Source organism: Coturnix japonica, chromosome 1 (genome assembly GCF_001577835.2).
Source record: "Coturnix japonica isolate 7356 chromosome 1, Coturnix japonica 2.1, whole genome shotgun sequence".
Taxonomy (NCBI): domain Eukaryota; kingdom Metazoa; phylum Chordata; class Aves; order Galliformes; family Phasianidae; genus Coturnix; species Coturnix japonica.
In genome coordinates, this window is record NC_029516.1 from 11,086,999 (window position 1) to 11,105,813 (window position 18,815).

The following is an 18,815-nucleotide window of genomic DNA, read 5'->3' on the forward strand; positions in this document are numbered from 1 at the left end:
TTATTGTATTGTATTCTATTCTGTTCTGTTCTACTCTACTCTAGCCTAAATTTGTGTCTAATATAGCTGATGTGGTCTTCATTAGACTGCATAAAATAACTCAGTGCTACTTGAGTTGCCCTGGCATATTCCACCTTGCCTCCCACCTATAGGTTCTTTGTCACAACTGGCAATACCACAGGGATACATACTGCAACTCAAAAGACATTGAGATAATATTTGGAAAATTCTTCAGCACAATCAGCAAAATACAGTTTTCCAGTTCATTGTATTGCTGCCACTTAGTTAGCTGAAAGCTTTCTAAACTTGGTTCTTGAATGTCCAGCCTCAGTTGCATGGTTTATCCCTATTTGCATTGTGCTGGCTTTCTGTTCTCGTGACTATTTAGTGATAGAGACCAAGGGTGTTTCTCTACATTTATTTCTATTATTTATTTTAGGGAGTTTTCTGATGTCTATTTCAAGATCAGCTGGTTGTCAAGTTAGGACATGGAAGCCTTGGCAATAAGGTACACAGGTGTATGGAAATTTGGGAACAGGAATCTGAGGGACTGGGGAGTCATTTGGGAGAAAAGTCACTGGATGCAGTGAATTGAGCAGGAACTGTTGATCTCAACAACTGAATATCTTCTGACTCCTTTGTGTCCATATCTCAGTGGGAAACTCACACACAAGCAAATGAATGGCTTTAAAATTGATTTGTTCTTTCTTTTATTTTTTATTTTTTTTCCCAACAATTGATGAAGACTTTTTGTGAGTGCATTTTCAGGAAAAACGGCCTTTAGGACTCAGTACAAAGACTTTATTCTCCACCAGCATTTTAATGGAAAATACTGTGAACATGTTCATCAAAGTCACAGGCCATGATGTAAACTGAATTTTTTCTAATGTGCTTAGAAAGTGTAGAAGCTTAAACAGAAGGAAATTATAAACACATATAGGAGCAAAAACAGTGGCATAGTTAGACAAAGTTTCTGACTGTCAAGAGAGCTCTGAAAATGCATTATTCCTGAAAAGTTAGTTTTACAGCTCAAATTAGCTTCTGGTAAAGTCAGGCTGAACTGTCAGACTTGTTCGTAGCAAGTAGGTAGAGTCTTTAGGGGAATGGCAAAACTCACAGTCCAATCTAGAAGCTGCCAAGATTCAGTAGATGCAATTTATATTCTAAATTATCTTGCTGATCCAGCATATGTGTCATATACAAATCATTTCACCTTGCTCTGCTCAAGGATAGCTGCTTGCCACAGTATGTTTGCTCAAGAAAGGGCATTATTTGCATTGTTAGCTTGTGTAGCATTAGAACAGTATGGCAGGAACTGTAATCCTTAGCCCAGTTTGAATACATGAACTTTGAATAGGTTTTGGCAGCAGTCATTGGAGTACACACCAGAGCAAAACTGGAGACACTTCAGGGGAAATTTTCTTCTGCCAAGCAAAAGGTTCTTTTGCTTGTATGTACAGAAACATCCTCTTGACCTTTTCAAGATGTCAGGATAGTATACAACCTGCAAGCAAACTTCTGAGATCTCTTTCTCAAGACTTCTTGTGTTAGTACCAAAGAACATAGACTTTAGCTAACTGGGGTAGTATTTACATACACTTCAGTGAGAAAAATGATACTTCATCCAGTGCTAATTACAGTTGCAAACCACAAAGCAGAAAATGGATTAAGGGGTTTAGAATCTGAATTTTTTAGAATTTAGAATTTGAACTTTTAGTGGAATCTTCTTTAATAAAGTGCAAGAGACAGAGGTTTTCTTCTGTTCTGAAAAATGTCTTTTCCCATTTCAGGTTAAGTTGTCCCAGTAAAATCTGTTCTGAATTGTACGGTAGCAACATCTTCTCTATTCTGAGGCATAGCTGCCCTTCAGAAAATGTGGTTTGCTATCAACAAGGAAACAAATCTGTAACTGTGTACATTGCTCTGATAGCAAGCACCAGAAAAGTTCTTACAGTCTTATTGCCCAATGTGACGTTCTGTGTTTACTATAAAATATTGTATGTGGAAAGTAATCAGATCTTGCTGACCACATAAAAAGGTGCTTGTTCCAAATATATACTTCTCATTTCCAGAAATTGTTGTAAATTTTTATTTTTCCTACCTCTGGTACGCTTGAGCATCAAATACCCTCACTGACTGTTGCATTTGCCTCTTTCCTATTTCAGCTGTAACACAGAAATTGTCTGCTTCCCTTCCAGATTAATCAGGAGACAATATTTGGTCTGTTGGGGCTTTTTAGTTCCAGAAATTGTTTTAAGTCTCTGACCGATAAGCAATTCACAGAGCTGCATGAGACAAGCAAAGTAAATAGATGTATGTCCATTAGAATGTAAATTAACTCATTACCATGCCAGCTGCTGACCTTTTCTGATGGCTGCATTCTTGCTAACAAAGACTCTTTGCTATTCATGAAAACAAAAACTTAATGGTAGCTTGAAATTCTCTGGTGTATTTTAAAGGAAATTCTCATACATGCAGGTGACCAGTGAGGGTCAGGGCTTGAACAGCAAGCACTTCTACTATACATGAATAGCTATCCTCTCTCTAATTATTTGTGATGAACTGAATATTATCAAGAAATTTTTGCTTGAAATGGCAAGGTCAGTGAAGTTTTCTGAACAGCACAGAAAGTGTTCATTATGTATAAGGAGGTGATTATTGATTTAGTATCTGGTCTCACAGTCAATTAAGTTTTTGTATCAGTTCTGGATCTCTGTGAGATGAGATGCAGTTTAATTTCCCACAGCTCTCTGCTTCCACATCATTTCTGATAAACCTCACTGTCTTACACTTTGTGCTACTCATTAAAAAATGTGGAAGCTTGAAAGGATGAAATATGGTATTGTACTCACATTACCTGGACACAAGCCAGAGAAGGTGCTACCCTGATGAGTTCTAAAGACTCAGCTGAACTTCTTGTGGACTGTGTTTGCTCTTTTCCTTGCACCTTGACAGAGTGATTCTCTGTGATTAGGAAACATGTTCATTCTTCAGAGTCACTTTTCATGAGTGTAGTAGGCCGAAGAGAGTGCAAAGCTGCTGATTTCAGTTGGAGCTCTACTTCTATTAGTGCTGCCACACATGGACTCGCGATGAGTTTCTATCACTGTGAGTCTCTTTTAGGCAAATGTAATTGATAACATCTAGACATATGTAAATAGCACTAAAGAAAGCAGGTGTATTTTGCAGTTTTATTAATCTGGACCTGCATTTGCTATAATTGGTGGTTGTGGCCAGCCTCTATCTCAGCGTAGCACAGTGCTACATCAGTTATGTGCTATGCTACCAGTATGTAGGCCACTATAGGGGGAAGCTAGCTGCTGTCAGAAGTCTGTAGATTTAGCCATATATAGTACTGAGTGCCCAGTCAAACCTGATGCCTTGTTAATATTCCCACCCCAGTGTGGGCTGCTTTGGTTTTTGACTCGCTGCATCCACAGCCAAACTCTGATCAAAGACCAAATGGATGCTCCAGAGCATTGCACCATCACTCTGAGGTACATCTGACAACAGGACTAGCTAACTATGCTTGAAGAGCTAGAGCTCCCTGTTTTCTTACACCTACCCTTTATTTCAAGGTAAATATTTTTTCTCCCATTGCTTGAGTAAAAGACTGATACTTAAAGCCATTCAAAAAAGACAAACCTTTGAAAAAAAAAGAAAATGTAATAATGATTGTTTTTATTAGAACCTCAGCCACTAATTGTCCTTCCCTACACATCATCTGATGTTTTAATTATGACATGATCATTTCAAACACATACTTGTGTTCATAATTTCTAACTATTTTTAAGTTATTGGTTCCTTTTAGGTTTTGTTTATGATAACGTACAGGTTAAGTACTTGTTCTCCTTGATAGGGTTTGTTTACCCGTGTAGGGAAAAATATTTGAATGATTGCATTAATCTTATGCCTTTGTTTTATGTTCACAAGAAACCCATTTTCTCTCCCAGAAGGTTTTTATTTTTGGGGGGGTATTTTTAATATTAGTCTTAATATATTTAGCATCTTAAGAAGTGAGCCCAATTGTAGCTTGAGTTCTGTGCATCTAATCCATGCGTACCAAGCACAGATCAACAAAATATAAACATGCAGGAGGTGTCAGATGTCACATGAATGACAAGAAATGGTTCCTTGCATCCTGCTAAACGTGTGTACCAGGAGCCGCAGCTCTTGGAGGAGTCGTACCTGTTTAAAAATAATGGGATCTTGGAACCTCTGCAATTAAGACCCAGTGTAGGCAACTGATAGACCTCTCACCAGTCTCAGTAAGAAAAAAGAAAAAGCATGGAGAAAAAAAATCTCCTGACAGTAAATTTATACAGAAACTTTTCTAGGAAGGAAAACTTTTGCTGAAGTGTTGTCACAAGGACTTTGATAAGATGTCTGTGGAGTAAGTTAATGCTCTGGGAGTGCTCATCAGCCATCTGTTCATTGACTTACAAACATCTATATGAGAAAGGTCTGTGTGGTGCTTGGGAGAGCTTGGTTCAGGAAGCCATATGCAGCAAAGCTTTTAGCACACACCCCAAAAACAACAAAAAACAAAACAAAACAAAAAAACACATTAAAAAAAAAGAAAAAAAAAAANAAAAAAACACATTAAAAAAAAAGAAAAAAAAAAAGAAAAAAAAAAAAAAAGAAGGAAGAAAGAAAAATATACAAGAAGCCCAGTGAAAGTTAATGGGCAAAACTCTCACTGTATCATCAGCGAGACAGGCGATGTGGAGGGAAGATGACGTGACCTGAATACTGCTTTGTATGAAAAGGTCTTATCTTTGACACTGCTAAGTTTCTCTCTGCAGCACTACCGCATGCCATCGCTGCAGAAATCAAGGTGTTCACAGGCTTCGGTTTAATTACATGTCTGCCGCAGAGATGAACATCCTTAAATGTCCTGTGGTTAAGTGACACTTACATCGGTTACTTGTGACTTAACAAGGCCTCAAGTTTTCCAGGAATCAATACAAAGTAGTGAGGAAACTTGCTTTGCCTGGTGGTTGGAGGAAAATGGAGATGAAAAGTTAGCAAAAATCATGCACAGGGCAGCAAACTAAGAACCATAGGCTTGTTTTGTATTGCTGATGTTTGGACTGATGCCAAATGCAGTATTTTTAATGAAATAAAGAAATGAAGGCATGATTATATCTTCAAAACATTCTAAACCTTGTCTGATAAGAGTCTTTTAGCATACCAAACTTTGCTGCAATGAATGCTCACTGAATTGGAAGTAAGGCATGTATGAAATTCATAATCATATTTTATTATAAAGCGTGCTTAAATTTGTATATGGGAAGAAATAAAGACAGCAAGTGTGAAGTGATTTGTCTTTTCTTACAAAAGAGTTTCATAAAAAAAAAAAAAAAAAAAATTTTTTCCCTAGAAAAGCATTATAATCCAATATATGTTCTCTTTTACTGGTGTTTCTTAGTACAGAAATATTATTTCTGCACTGTTTTGCAAGGGAATGTCATCCTGATTTTTAAAAACCATATTAATACTTCCTCAACTTCTTTATTTAAAAAGAAACCATGAACATTTCTATAAAGGAGTTGGCCAGCTGCTGCTGTAGCTTAGTGTAGTTTACGTTGTCTTTATTTAAAAATAAGCCATTAGTTACTGAAAAGTAACTTTGTAGAAGTATGGGAAGTTACATGTTTTATCATCACATGGTTGCACGTTACATCACGTTTCACTTCATAGCAATAGGTGTAATTAAACTTTCATTTAAAATAAATAAAGTGATGTGGGATGATTCGGAAAGTGAGCTGCAGCTTATGCAGAAAAGCAATGATGAGGAGGAATGGCTGTCAGACACGAGTGAGCAGGAAATCCCTAATGGGAAGAATCAATTGCATTAAGTACTTTCAGGTGTCTCTAAGTTGACTTTCATTCTTTCAAAATTTAAAGTATATGTGAATATGTTCCTATATGTGTTTATACGTGTGTATATATGTGTATGTATATATAATGTTCTCAGCTATTCTGTTTTTTCTAGAAAGCATCCTGTAAAGATGTTTGGGAGCTGGAGAGGGGAGTAGAAATTTGGGAATGGATCAAGGATGTTATAAAAGCTTATCCTGTGTGTGCATGTGTAGTTAAATGCAAGCTGTTGAAAAGGTTGAGTAATATTAGTACCATGTGAATACTTGAGAAATTGAAAGCTGTACTTTTTGGACAACAGTTTTCAGTCTTGTCTCTAAATCAATAATGGATTGATGACCATCTGCCAAGTGCTGCCATCCAGGCAGGGTCCCACCATCTCTTTTGGAGAAAACTCACAGCAGGAAATGAACCAAGGAAAAAGGCAATACTAAGAAGCGAGGCCAAACCAAGTGCAAATCTACTGCTTCTCACTGCCAGCTGTATATCTGGCTGCAGAAGGCCAGCACGGTTAAGTATGCAAATCATTGTGATGTGTTCTTCAGATATGCTTCCAAGCCTCATTTTTCAACATATACAGGAGTCAGTTCTGTAGTTCTGTAGAGCAATATTAAAAGGTGAACGTTAGAAGTGAGCTTGTGGACTCCAAAAAAAAAGTACATTTTGTTTTTATTCTCTTGCACGTGAAGTTTCTGTTATGCTTGCAGTGTATTTCATATGCATTATACCCTTGAATTCTTTCATTTGCAGCAATAGCCACATGTATTTATATATCAATTATAATTCTGGACATTTATGGCTCAAATCCGTAATCAGCGTCGTGTTGAATAAATTGACTAAAGGGCATATTTGTTTAGATTAGGAAAAAGAGATCAGTTCATCTGAGGAGACATGCGACTTGAGGAAAATTAAAACTGTCATGAATTATATGTGAGATAGAAAGAATATTACGGAACTAGAGCTGCTGTCCAGCACCTAGTGTTTGGCATAGGTGCCCGACTGTCTCATCTTACACAGGGCCTTGATTTAATGTATGAATTAAAATCTGAAGAATTAAATTCAATATCTGTTCCAAGGTAGGTTACTTCTAGAGGTTTTATCCTTCTGATGTGCTTTTGTGCACAAATGGATATCCAGTACTTCTTTTTAAATCTCATTGGATCTTTTACCTCCATGGTACTATAGACCCATTAGTTCTCTTTATATAGTCTCATGCTGTGTAAATAAACATTGCCTTTTCTTTGTTTGAGTGTAAATCTTGTCAATTTCATGTTGCACTGTGTCATTATTTGGTTTATAAATACTTATAAAAAATTTTTACTATCAAGTAAAAATATGATAAGTCCAACAGCATAAATTTTTAGGTAGAGACAGCAAGTAAACAGAAGAGGAAATAAATAAAACATTTTGATCTTATCTGGAATAATTTTTGCTGATGATAAGCTATGGGATGTGCAGCAGTACCAGTGGGCAGGGAAAGCTACTTCTACAAGTGTTCTTCAAACACCAAATCAGTGCAAGTTGGTTTGAGGCATCTTTCTGCAAACGTCCGTACAAGTTTCAAGTCTTATTTTTAGCTTTCAAGGGAAAAACATGCTTTAAATTTCAGCTTCATTAGCTGTACAGAACAACAGTAGGTATGAAAAATTTTGAATTTCTGCCATCCAAGATGTTAAACTTGCTTCTACTACAGGTGCTACTGGTGGCACACAAGCCAGATCTATACAGGATACCTGTTTTCTCAGCTTGAATTTGCAGATGGGAAGAAATCTGTCTACTCTTTAGTAAAGTTTCTATCTAATCTAGACATGGCAGATTCAGCGAACATAAAACTTTCCAGGATCGCTTTTCATAAAATGCTTATTGTTTAAAAAGAGTCACTTGTTACATAACAGCTAGTGTTTGTCTGCAAAGCACTTATTACCTAATTATCACAGAATTCTGGGAGCATGAAATGTTATTTACAAACACAGTTCATTTTGTTTTTCATCTGTAGCAAGATACTTTCCCTAGTTTCTCTGTGATTTGGATTGTATTTCTAAATTCACCTTAGAAAATGAAATATTGAAGTCCTTACTACACTTACAGATTAATTAGTTTTTTTGAACGTAAGAGCTCCCTTCATCTGGAAGATCTCAGCTTAGATCTTTCAACATTTGCGTTTCTGACACAACTACTTGTAATGAGCTTTTAATTTTAATAATCTCACAGGCTTTTTTACCTGTTGTTAAAATCAGAATGAGTATTTTTTAAAGAGCTGTGTGGAAAATATGCATTTTTGAAAATGTGACCAAACATCCTTTGAAATGCTTGATTTTATTTAATTCTTAGTTGTTTAACTTTTTTAAACATTGTGCTGCATAAAATACAAATGTTTAGTGATTATTTCAAATAGCCTCCTGTTACGAAAAATGACATATCTGGAGTTTTAAACATTTGTGAGCTACAGTAGAAGTAGTAGCTTCAAGTAGAAGCACAGTAGAAGTAATAGCTTCAAGTCTCGGTTCATGGGGCCCTGAGCAGCCAGGTCTAGTATTAAATGTGGAGTTTGGCGGCCCTGCCTGTGGCAGAGGAGTTGGAACTTGATGATCCTTGATGTCCCTTCCAACACAAGCCATCCTATGATACAGTAGCTATCAGTCAGTGGATGACAAAGGAAATTAGTAGTTGTTCAGAAGAGATGGACATGTGCGACCACTTGCTAACAACTGCGAAAGATATAGAACAATATCAGAAGAGACAAAAACAACTCCCCCAAGACTTCTCTGCCTTGCCTAGATGGATTAAACAGTTCTCTAGGCACTGCCTCTAAAAGTATCTCTATTCAATTTATTTATTTATTTTTAATAAGATGTTCTGAATTGCTTCTTCTTAAAGGTGTGATTGTATTTGGCACATTTCTATCAGGTCATTTGGTGTCTTGTCCAACGTCCACCAAGAAAACTGGAAGTCCTTCTGTTTAATTCTTTTGATTTCCATGCTGTTTGTAAAGTATGGCAATGATCTCAATGGCTCCACATGCATATATATATATGCATACACATATATATATACACATGTATTTTTCTTAGAAATTATCCCCTGTGGATTGTAATTTCTTCCTGTGTGTGTACAGAGTTTTTTAATATGTCGATATTGTCAGCAGACATGTATGAGAATGGGAGCAAAGACACCACTCAGCCTCCATCCATTAAGCACTGGAAAAATCTGCTAATGTTGTTTTTTGTTTATTTCAGGTTTCTTTTCTCCATGGAAAACTCCAAAGCCTGTAAGTTCCCTTTCAAAATTATACACATTGAGTTCGTAAGATGACTATCATTCAAAGCAAATTTGTGTAGACTTTCATCTAACCCACCTGTTCCCAACTCGTGAGACATCTCTCAGCAGTACCCCAACTCTAGGTGAGACACAGCATCAGGGGTGGCCTTGTTAATAAGCTCAAAGATCTATACGCATGGAGTCTGCCAAGTGCTGTTTGGAAAAAGGAACTTTATGATGGGTCAAAGGAACCATAAATTAGAGTCTGGAGGAGACGGCAGCAGGAGGCACCACCACTGAGGACAGTCTCAGTTTACTTTGGAGTAGAAAACATGCAAATTTCTGTTTATAAGTGGATTGAGCTTGACATTTTGAGAGAAATTTTTACTCTTTTTCACATTAGTAGGTCTAGAGCGAATTTTTTATAGCTTTATTATTTTTGTGTTAGAGTGTTTTAATGCTAAAACTGCACAGCTTCACGTCCATTCATATTGGACAGTGGCATGTTTATTGCAACCACAATGATTTTTGTAGCCTGAGAAATCCAAATAACAATTAACTAATCAGCTGATGCAACTTCATCAAACTGCATTCAACTTTTGGTATTCTTGATGTAAATTGTCATAGGACAGATGCAATATATCAGTATAAATGTATCACCATAAGCTTATTTCTTGGTCATATAAAAAGGATTTTGTAGGCCCCTGTAAAACTAAATCTGTCAACTAAGGCTAGCCTATTTTCACTAGTTTAAGGTTCTTGCCTGTCTGAGACAGTCCGCTCTGAATCTCAGGTAAATAATGATGAAATAGAGAGTTTGGATCTCAGTGAAAAGCTGAAGAGCTACACTGTCAGTGCTCATGCTTTTTATATACATATCCATTGTTGATAATTGTTTGCACTGTTTTGATATATAAACAGTATAGTGAATCATTGTCAGGTAGCACTTGCCAATAAACAGAATCTAGAGACACAAGTATTTCAGCTTTTTATGCAATGGTTTTTCAAGCAGATCAGGACTCAAAGAATAAGGCAGCACCTTGCTGACACCACAGCACAAGCCTGGAAGTGTATAGTAGGAAAGAAAAGCAGGAGATGGCCCCAAACCAGGCTTCTTTTTCGCTTGTGTGACTGCTACTTCCCCTCACCTCTCTGGCTGTAGAGGGGAAAAGTAACCATGACTCTTCTTTAGAGGAAAAAAGGACCACAAGCTGTTGACTGGAAGAGGTGATCTCCTTTACCAAAGGCAGAGACTCAGAGGTGGTGTGTAGTGCAACTCAGCATGCTCAACATTCCAAACAAAGCTGAGCTGACAAAAAAATCCTGTGATTTCTATGTATATAGTGTGTACAGACAATAAATGTAAAGTAATATTAGCTCATGTCACCATACCATTACCCAATTTAGATTTTATGCACTGGATTGCATACAATACTGTGCTTACTCGGTTTCAAGGGTGCCTTCTCTGTAAGTTAGCAATATGATTATTCTTGTTGCCAAAATTTATGTGACTATTTAACTAAATGATATTAGTTTCGGAGGCATAATTCCTCTTAACTTTATCTACATGTGGAACTACCTTTGTTAGCAGTATCTCTCATAGCAAAGCAGTAGAGATTTGGAGATCAGCAAACAAGAATTAGATGTGTGGAACCCAGTAGAACTTAGCGAACTGATCTCATTTATTGTCCTTCCTCCAGGGAAAAGTTTGTTTAAATATTTTAATTTTATTCGGTTCCACATTTTGAAAGAGGTAAGTGTTTGTTCTATTACTCTGCTATTCTCCTAAAATCTAGGAAACTTCTAATCTGGGTTCTGCATCTTTCCCCTTCACAGTGATGATACGTAGTTTGATTCATTGACTTTCATTCTTTTTCATATTTCTTACCAAAGGCAAACCCTAAATATTTTTCTCCATTATTCTACTAGGAATTAGTACTGACCCCAGTTTAAACATTAGGGTCATAATCAGATTTGTTTCTGGAAATCTTTGAGTTTACACTTCCATAGTATAATTATATGTATATATTTATGTATATCTTAGGTAATTCCTTTAGAGGTGGAGGCACTATCAGTATTATTGTGATTTTCTTGTGGGTTCCTCAGGCTAATTTATTCAATGTAGGATGCTTTTATTGCTCTGCAAAAGATACCTGAATGTACTTTAAGGGCCTTCCTGCACCTAAGTTATTTCAACAATAACTCAAGTATATGTCATTTTATTGAACAAGACATACTTACCCTGAGCATCTCTCATATCACATCCTAGACACCACCTTTTATATCTTACCCACCATAAATGTCTTTTTTTTTTTTAATAATGTTGATAAGAATTGAATACGATATTCTGTATCTTCATTGTTAGCATTAATACTTCCCTTTCTCCATTTAAATATTATACCCAATACATATGAGTGTGTGAGTCATCCGTTATTTACTGAAACACCTTCCTTTTCTTCAGCTTGTGATGAACCAGCCCTACTTTCCTCAAAAATTCTGGCAGAACTGTAGCTTGAAGTATAGATATGGTCCTCAACAACTGAAAATGGCCAATATCCAAATTGTCTTTCAAAGTATGAAGTTAACAGTGTCAGACCACTTTGGGATGTGCTGAGTGATACTTGGCATATTCTTCACAAAGACTCTTGAGCATTGTTAGAGTGCACAATAGCTGTTGAAAAAGCCTGAGCAAATCTCATCTGATGAGCCAAATAACTTCTGAAAACAAGGAACAGGAGTTGAAATATAATCACAATTTATAGACCAGACTTTCTGTGCACTTGCAGTCATCTTTGATAAAGCACTGCTGATGAATACTAGAAGCTGGTGATACTTAATTACAGTTCAATTGCTTCTGGCAATTGAATTTTTGGCAGAATTAACTCATTGTTGTACTACATGAAAGAATACACTATTGTGGAGCCTTTGCTAGCCTATGCTTCATCAGGAGTAACAGGCAAAGTCAAATATTCATTGCCTGAGATAAACATTTGTGTTTTGTTTAACTTAGCCTCTTCAAACATATTTGCTAATGGAATTTAATTAGTAGCCAGCTCCTTCAATAATAGAAATCCCCAGTATCCCTAAGTTTTCTTTGCACAGTGCAGATTATCTCCCTTCTAGACTGATGTGCTTCTGAGACCAATAAAGGCAGACTTGAAGAAAGCTTATATTGAGGTATGGAATAGACAATATACTCCAGTTTACCTTTCACAGGAGTCTGGTCTAGAAGAACAGAAAAATTTACCCTGTGCTTGGGAACTTGACTGAATGGACAACAGAGTAATTTTTGTTAGAAGAAAGAAACAACAAGTAGTGAAAAAAATCTGCATCAGAGAAATGCTCACCTTGTTCTGTATTGTATAATTCAACTAGATACTCAAATAGCTGCTCTAATAATTTTGCCTTTGGGGGTCATATATTCTTCACACGAAACTGTAAATTTTGTTTGCAGTTACAGTAATCTATTTATTTCTCCCTTGCAGCCAGGTATCTTCTTGCATTCTCAAAAGATACGATATCAAGATCAGTTGCAATCCAGCCTGGGCACTTCTTTGTTAAACACTCTCCTCAGTTATGTATTCTGCTGAATCTGATAATTTTTATCTTCACAGACACACAAATTTTGCCTTTAGCAGAGTGCTTTCTGATAGCTCAGGGCATTCTGTAAGAGACATTCCACATGCTGCAGGGTAATGCTGGGTCTTAATCCATACAGGATCATATTATCTGAGAAAGATCACTCCTTCTCAAGAGTGACAAATGACATATTCAACCAAGTAATTTTAAAGCAGTACAATGCACATCTTTACTCTCAAAAGATAGTGAAGGGATTTGATAATTTACAGAATGCCTTATCTTTTACTGAAATCACTGTCTTTAGCTTGACTGTGGCACTCAGAGTTTTTGCAAAACAGCGTTATTCTCTCTGTGTTTTTATTCCAGGTGATGGAACGATGGGAGAATCAAGGCAGCCCTCAGACAAGCCTATCTGCTCCAGCTATGCCACAGAATATTCCCTACCCACCCACTCTTCACAGGAGTTCATTTCCCGATTCAACAGAGGCCTTTGATCCACGGAAACCTGACCCATATGAGCTGTATGAGAAATCAAGAGCTATTTATGAAAGTAGGCGTAAGTGAAAATCCTGTTCATCCTGCTGGCCATTTAATATTTTAATTTTTTTCCTATGAATGTGCCATTGCTGACACAATTTCCCTTAATGAACTTCCATGATTTAAAGAAATTATAATCCCAATTAATATAGGGTATTTCAAAAAATCTGTACTTCCGTATTTTCCGAGATCTTCCTAGGTTTTAAAAATTTTTTCACAGTTTTGTTTATGTTGAGAATATTTTTATTCTCCTTATTTTGATTGAAGTCCTTAGTGAACAGAATATATGCCACTCTATTTTGATGTGCTATTTTTCTTTACAATTAACCAATAAGAGGATGTGAAATTGTTCATATAGATGTTACATTTGCTTTCAGATCAATGTTTGTAGAAGAAACTTCCACTTTCTTTCACCTTATAAAAATGACTATGACAAGTTATGACATTGTCTTTGATAGGTAGGAAGAAACTCATAGTTGTAACACAATACTGAGCTATCAAGATGCCTGTCTTGATTTAATTTTGTTTTTAAGTAATATACCACATATTTTCCACAACAAGAATAGAAGAGATACCTAATATAGGGTTTCTCAGTACCTTGTCCTTAATACTTTAGTTACAACATCAGCACCTCCTGTTTGGATTTGGCATTTTCAGTCTTCAGCAATGCAGGAAAATAAGAGTTCATTTTACACCTACTCTACTGTCTAAATTGCATCTCACATTCCTCTATTGTTTGCCACTATGGCAAAGTGCCACCATCTTCCACCACCATGTAAGCATCCATGTAAGGGGAACTTCCATGAATAGAAATTGTCACCTAAAAATTCACTTTTCACAGTCCAGATTTTTCTTCCTTATTACTTTCTTTTTCCTCATTCTTTCAAGAAGTGCCTATGATGAAGTTCCAAAGTTTAAATCTAAGTGCTAAAATAAACTAATGGCATTTTTCCAAAATACCATGTATTTTATTTACCCTAAATATAACCCCCTATAAAAACTGCTTGATCTTTGATTATGAATTGTTTCAGTGTATTTTATAGATAGATAGATTATATATAAATAGACAGAATACAAATATTTTCCAGTGAAGAAATGCCATTCCACATAGTGCTGGGATTTGGAACAATAAAGAGAAATTGAAGAAGTGAAGTATTTCATAGTCAGCAAGGGTTTTAATTCTCTCTACTGAAAACACTCCTGTCTTTGTTTATTACTTTAAGGAAAGGAAAACTCTTTGTAAATCTGTGCTTCAGATGTGGATATTTTCTCTATGTTAAGCATTTAAGCAAAAATCTGAACTTTCCATTCAACAAGGTCATAAATCTGTTGTGTGGTTAAAGCCACCAAGACAAGAGTAGAAAAGTACAGATTTCCTATACCAAAAGAAATATATTCAAAAGACAATTAAGAAAAAATTATATATGTTGTATTTATATATGAAATATTTATATTGCACCTTCTTTGGTATTGATCCTCAATATATTTCCTTACCTGTAAAATTTCCATAAATATTAATGAAAGCAAATAGGCTCAGTCAATGTTTGCCCTTCATAGGACTGTGGGAATACAGACCTGACGTTGAGGACAAAGATTAGCTTTCAACCTAAGCCAATGACACACTATACCAAAAGATGCATTGCACCATTCAATAAAAAAATGAAGTGATTCATTATCATTCATGGGTGCCTTTTATTAGTTGCTTCCTTGACCAACATGAACTCCAGTCTTTGATAGGTACAATCTGTTTTGTACAGGAGCACACATTATACCAGAGGAAAAATGGATAATTCATAGGTTGAAATTGTGTTAAAACCTGTGTTTAAATGATATAACAGCATTTGAGTTTGTCCAAGAGGCAAATGGAAACTGACAACCTAGCCAAAATAAGAATTAAAGTCATGAAAATCCTAGACCCAAAACAAGAAAGTGAGGGATGAAAGCAAGACTGCAGTAACTGCTCCTCTCAGATTTCTAAGTATCCTGATCTTAGTTAATCCTGAAAGGTTTAATCTCTTCTGACTTACATCCTAAAAACCTTTCCTCTCTGCTTTGATTCCACTGTTCCCAACCAGATCTCTTTTGCATTCATTCATATCCCTTGGTCATAAACAACTGCTTCCAAGCATCTTTCATGTCCCTGACATTTTTGTTTCATAAATGCCATCAGCACACTCACAAATTCAATTTGTCATGCCAATGTTTTCGTTTGGTTTTGTTTGGTTAGTTGGTTTGGTTGTCTTATTTTAATTCAGTTCTTTACATAGCACTGGCATTTCCTGAAGTGAGAGAAAAAAAGAAAAAAAAAAGAAAAAAAAAAAAAAAAAAAAAGCAGGAAATCCATTACTGAGTCAAGAAGTTGTCATCCAAATTGAGTATATGGGAGGCAGTTCCAAGATAATACACACTTTTAGTTTCCTGCCATGTGGCTGTGTCAAGCTGTTTGTCTTTCAGCTCACAAGAAAAGTTCAGCTGCTTTCGTATTTTTTTCAAGTCCTCGTTATCTCAAAGCAAGCTTGCCTTATCTCCTGGCAAGACCTGAAAAGGAAGAGATTTGTCTCTTAAAAATAGCACAAGAAAGCACACAATCATGACCTGGACAACTCAGAAAGAGTAGTGCTTGATTTTGGTTCCCTTCACTGTGAGGCTGTTATTAAACAGTTCACTTTCGTACTGCTATAGCTCTGAATTTCTATGGGTGCATTTATCAGAGGATCTCAGCCAGCATTCACCAGGATTACATCAAAGCCTCCTGCTTCCCCCATCAAGGGGATGGGTGCATTATGTATCACGGTGTAGTGGTGTGAGCATAAGTGATGTGATTCAAAACTGAGCAAGAACTGGAGCCAAGGAGCCTTATCACAGGCTTTTGCTTTGGCCGCGAGATATGCTCACCTCTACCTCCTGATAGCAGAAGAGGGTCTCCAAGAATGAAGTCACCACAGAAGAAGACCATTTTCATTCTTCAGAAGTGTTTTTCTACCCCAGGTGTACAAAGGGCCTGCATGACCCTGAGCAATAGGAAGATTTGAATTTTTAATGACTACAAATGAGTTTTGAGAAAACGTGAAATGGTTTTGTAGAGGCTGTTCTGCCAATATGGATCTGAGATAAATCAAATGATGCATAATTAGAAAAGTGGAGTGCAACAGTATTTTGTAAGTTGTAGCTTCTTGGAAAACTGTCGCCTGTTAGCTGTTGCCTGTCAGCTCTTACCCGTTAGCTGCCACATTCCTCTGCTGTCACCTGCCATCAGCTCTGCTCAACAGCTCAAAATAGCCAAAAAGGAGCATAAAGTGTTTCCCAAGATTGATGAAGTCACGTCCTCAAAAATAGCTGTCTGAACATAAAAGAAGGGAAATTGTTTTCGTACTTCTTTCTTGCTCCTTTCTGCAGCTACATCTCTTCTGCTTCTTTTCCTTCTCCTCATTAAAGAGAACCTATTCAGCTCTCTGCTGTCAACATTTACCACCAGGCTCAGAAATGGAGGAGAATCTCTGTTCAAACAATTGGATTATTTTTCTTTTTTTTTTTTTTTTCCATTCAAATATACAATTTAGATGTCTTAAAGACAAAACCGTTAACTTCTTTCTCCTTATGAAAACTCTTGCAGTGTAAGTGACAGCACTGTGACTCTGAGGATAATCATATCTCATTATCATGAGGAAAATCAAACATGACACATCAGGAATGTCGTGTTAAAATAAAAAACCGTGAGTCCACGTGAACCACTTGTTACAGCTATAATGAGTGCTGCAGAACTTACTTTCCTAAATTTAACATTTTTGCCTTCAAAGATTTTCCTTATCTATCTTATTACTTATATGGAATGCTGCCTATTGTAAACACACAGTCAAAAACTGACTTTGTCCAGAGGCCTACATAGGCAGACATCACTCAAACAGGGGACACAAAGCTGCTGGGAATCATAATGCTGCAATTTCCCATTATAAAATGTGAAATATAAATTTGGTTTTATGTCTCTCTAAAGAAAACAGCAAAATGAAACATTTCTTCATAGTTATATTTCTTTTTCAGTCAGTGTTGTAGTACAGGAGTGGCAACATGACACAGAAATGCCAGTAGGAAGAACAAGATATGCTAGTGATAAGCACTCATTAGAAGTGAATTCTGGACAACTACAGCTCCATCTTTAGAAGGACAAAAATCCCTTCTTTCAAAATCTCCCACATTAATTTCTCTCCTCACCATGGTATCATGAATTTCCCAAATTCTTTTCAAATTTACCATCTCTTTGTCTTGTGTCCTGTAATTCCTTTTTCTTCTGATAAACTGGAAAACAACCAAAAAGCAAAGTACACCAACAACTGTGAAGTCTGTAGATAGTAAATCTATTTGTTATTAACCTTTATGAAATAAGAGTGTTTTCTTATAGAAACTCATGCTTTCACTAAGGGTCACACCAGGCACTTTAATACAAATTCCCAAGCTGCCTTTCCTCTGAAATATCACTGCAGAAATTCAGAACAAGTACAGTTTCAGGTATCAGCAGTAGGAAAGATTTTTCACACAACGTTATACAGATCAATAATGTGTAGCCTTGAAAATACCATTTTTTGCAGAAAAGTACTAATGCCATCACAGTTTTCTAACTCTGATACTCATAGGACATTTTAAAATAATCGGGTGTGTGGAACCGAATGCATTTATTTCCTGGGAGGGACTATGGCATGGCCTACATCAAACTAGAATCTTCTACTTGGTGCTTGTTGGCTGAAGGTCTGCACAGTTAAAAAACTGAAGTAAATTTTTCACATCACTATTAAGAGCATTTTTTCAGACATAATTTCTGCCCTCCCTTCCCACCCCCCCAAAAAATAACCTCTTATTTTTTTCTATTTTTGCTTACCTTTAGTCCAAAAAATTTCACATCTTGTTTTTGGTGCTTTAAAATATATTTAACTGGAAACTAATCAGTGTAATGCATAGTGCTATGATAGTGTTTAATACACAGTAATCTGATGTATTATGGAAATGTGAATGTATGGGTGAAGGGCTCTAGTTTAAAATTTTCCTTGTGCTCAGTTTGCCACGTCAGTCAGCCTCTTTGCTCAGCAGTTTCTGCCTCAGTAAGATATGCCTGCCTTCGCTTAGTAAGTAATAGACTAAGTTCCTAATTATTGTGTATTAGCATCAAACTGGTCCTTGACCTAGAGTGTGAACAACTGGGTTGTAGGAAGATAATTTCTCTGAGTAAATTCCAGACAGAACAAGTTGTTGTTTTCCTTACATCTTTTTCTACCCTGAGCAAGAGATTAAGAGCTAGAAAAAGATTAAGACTTCATATTACTAAATGAATGCAATCACTTATTATTATTATTATTATTATTTAGTAAGAATTTACTATCAATGAAAGGAGAGAAAATTTAGCAGACTGACTTCAGATAATTTCATGTTGTTCATCACTGCAGAAAGAGTTACTCACCATGGAAAAATGGATTTGTTGGTTATAGGAACTGACAGTGAAACCAAAAGCATTTTCAAATGGAATTATAAGAATATCATCATCACAGAACTGTAGATGTAAAGTGATTTTG

At 36.3% G+C, this 18,815-nt stretch overlaps 1 protein-coding gene across 10 annotated transcripts in view; it reads left to right on the forward strand.

Moving 5' to 3' along the window:
* MAGI2 (membrane associated guanylate kinase, WW and PDZ domain containing 2) overlaps positions 1-18,815 on the forward strand; it is a 675,337-nt gene that overhangs the window by 575,670 nt on the left and 80,852 nt on the right. For 8 of the 10 annotated variants that reach the window (XM_032442310.1, XM_032442308.1, XM_032442312.1 and 5 more), the window contains 2 exons: positions 9,120-9,151; positions 13,087-13,276. In XM_032442310.1, coding sequence (XP_032298201.1) covers positions 9,120-9,151; positions 13,087-13,276 — 222 coding nt within the window. The remainder of the gene's footprint in view (positions 1-9,119; positions 9,152-13,086; positions 13,277-18,815) is intronic. The other 2 variants (XM_032442293.1, XM_032442296.1) reach the window with 1 other exon arrangement.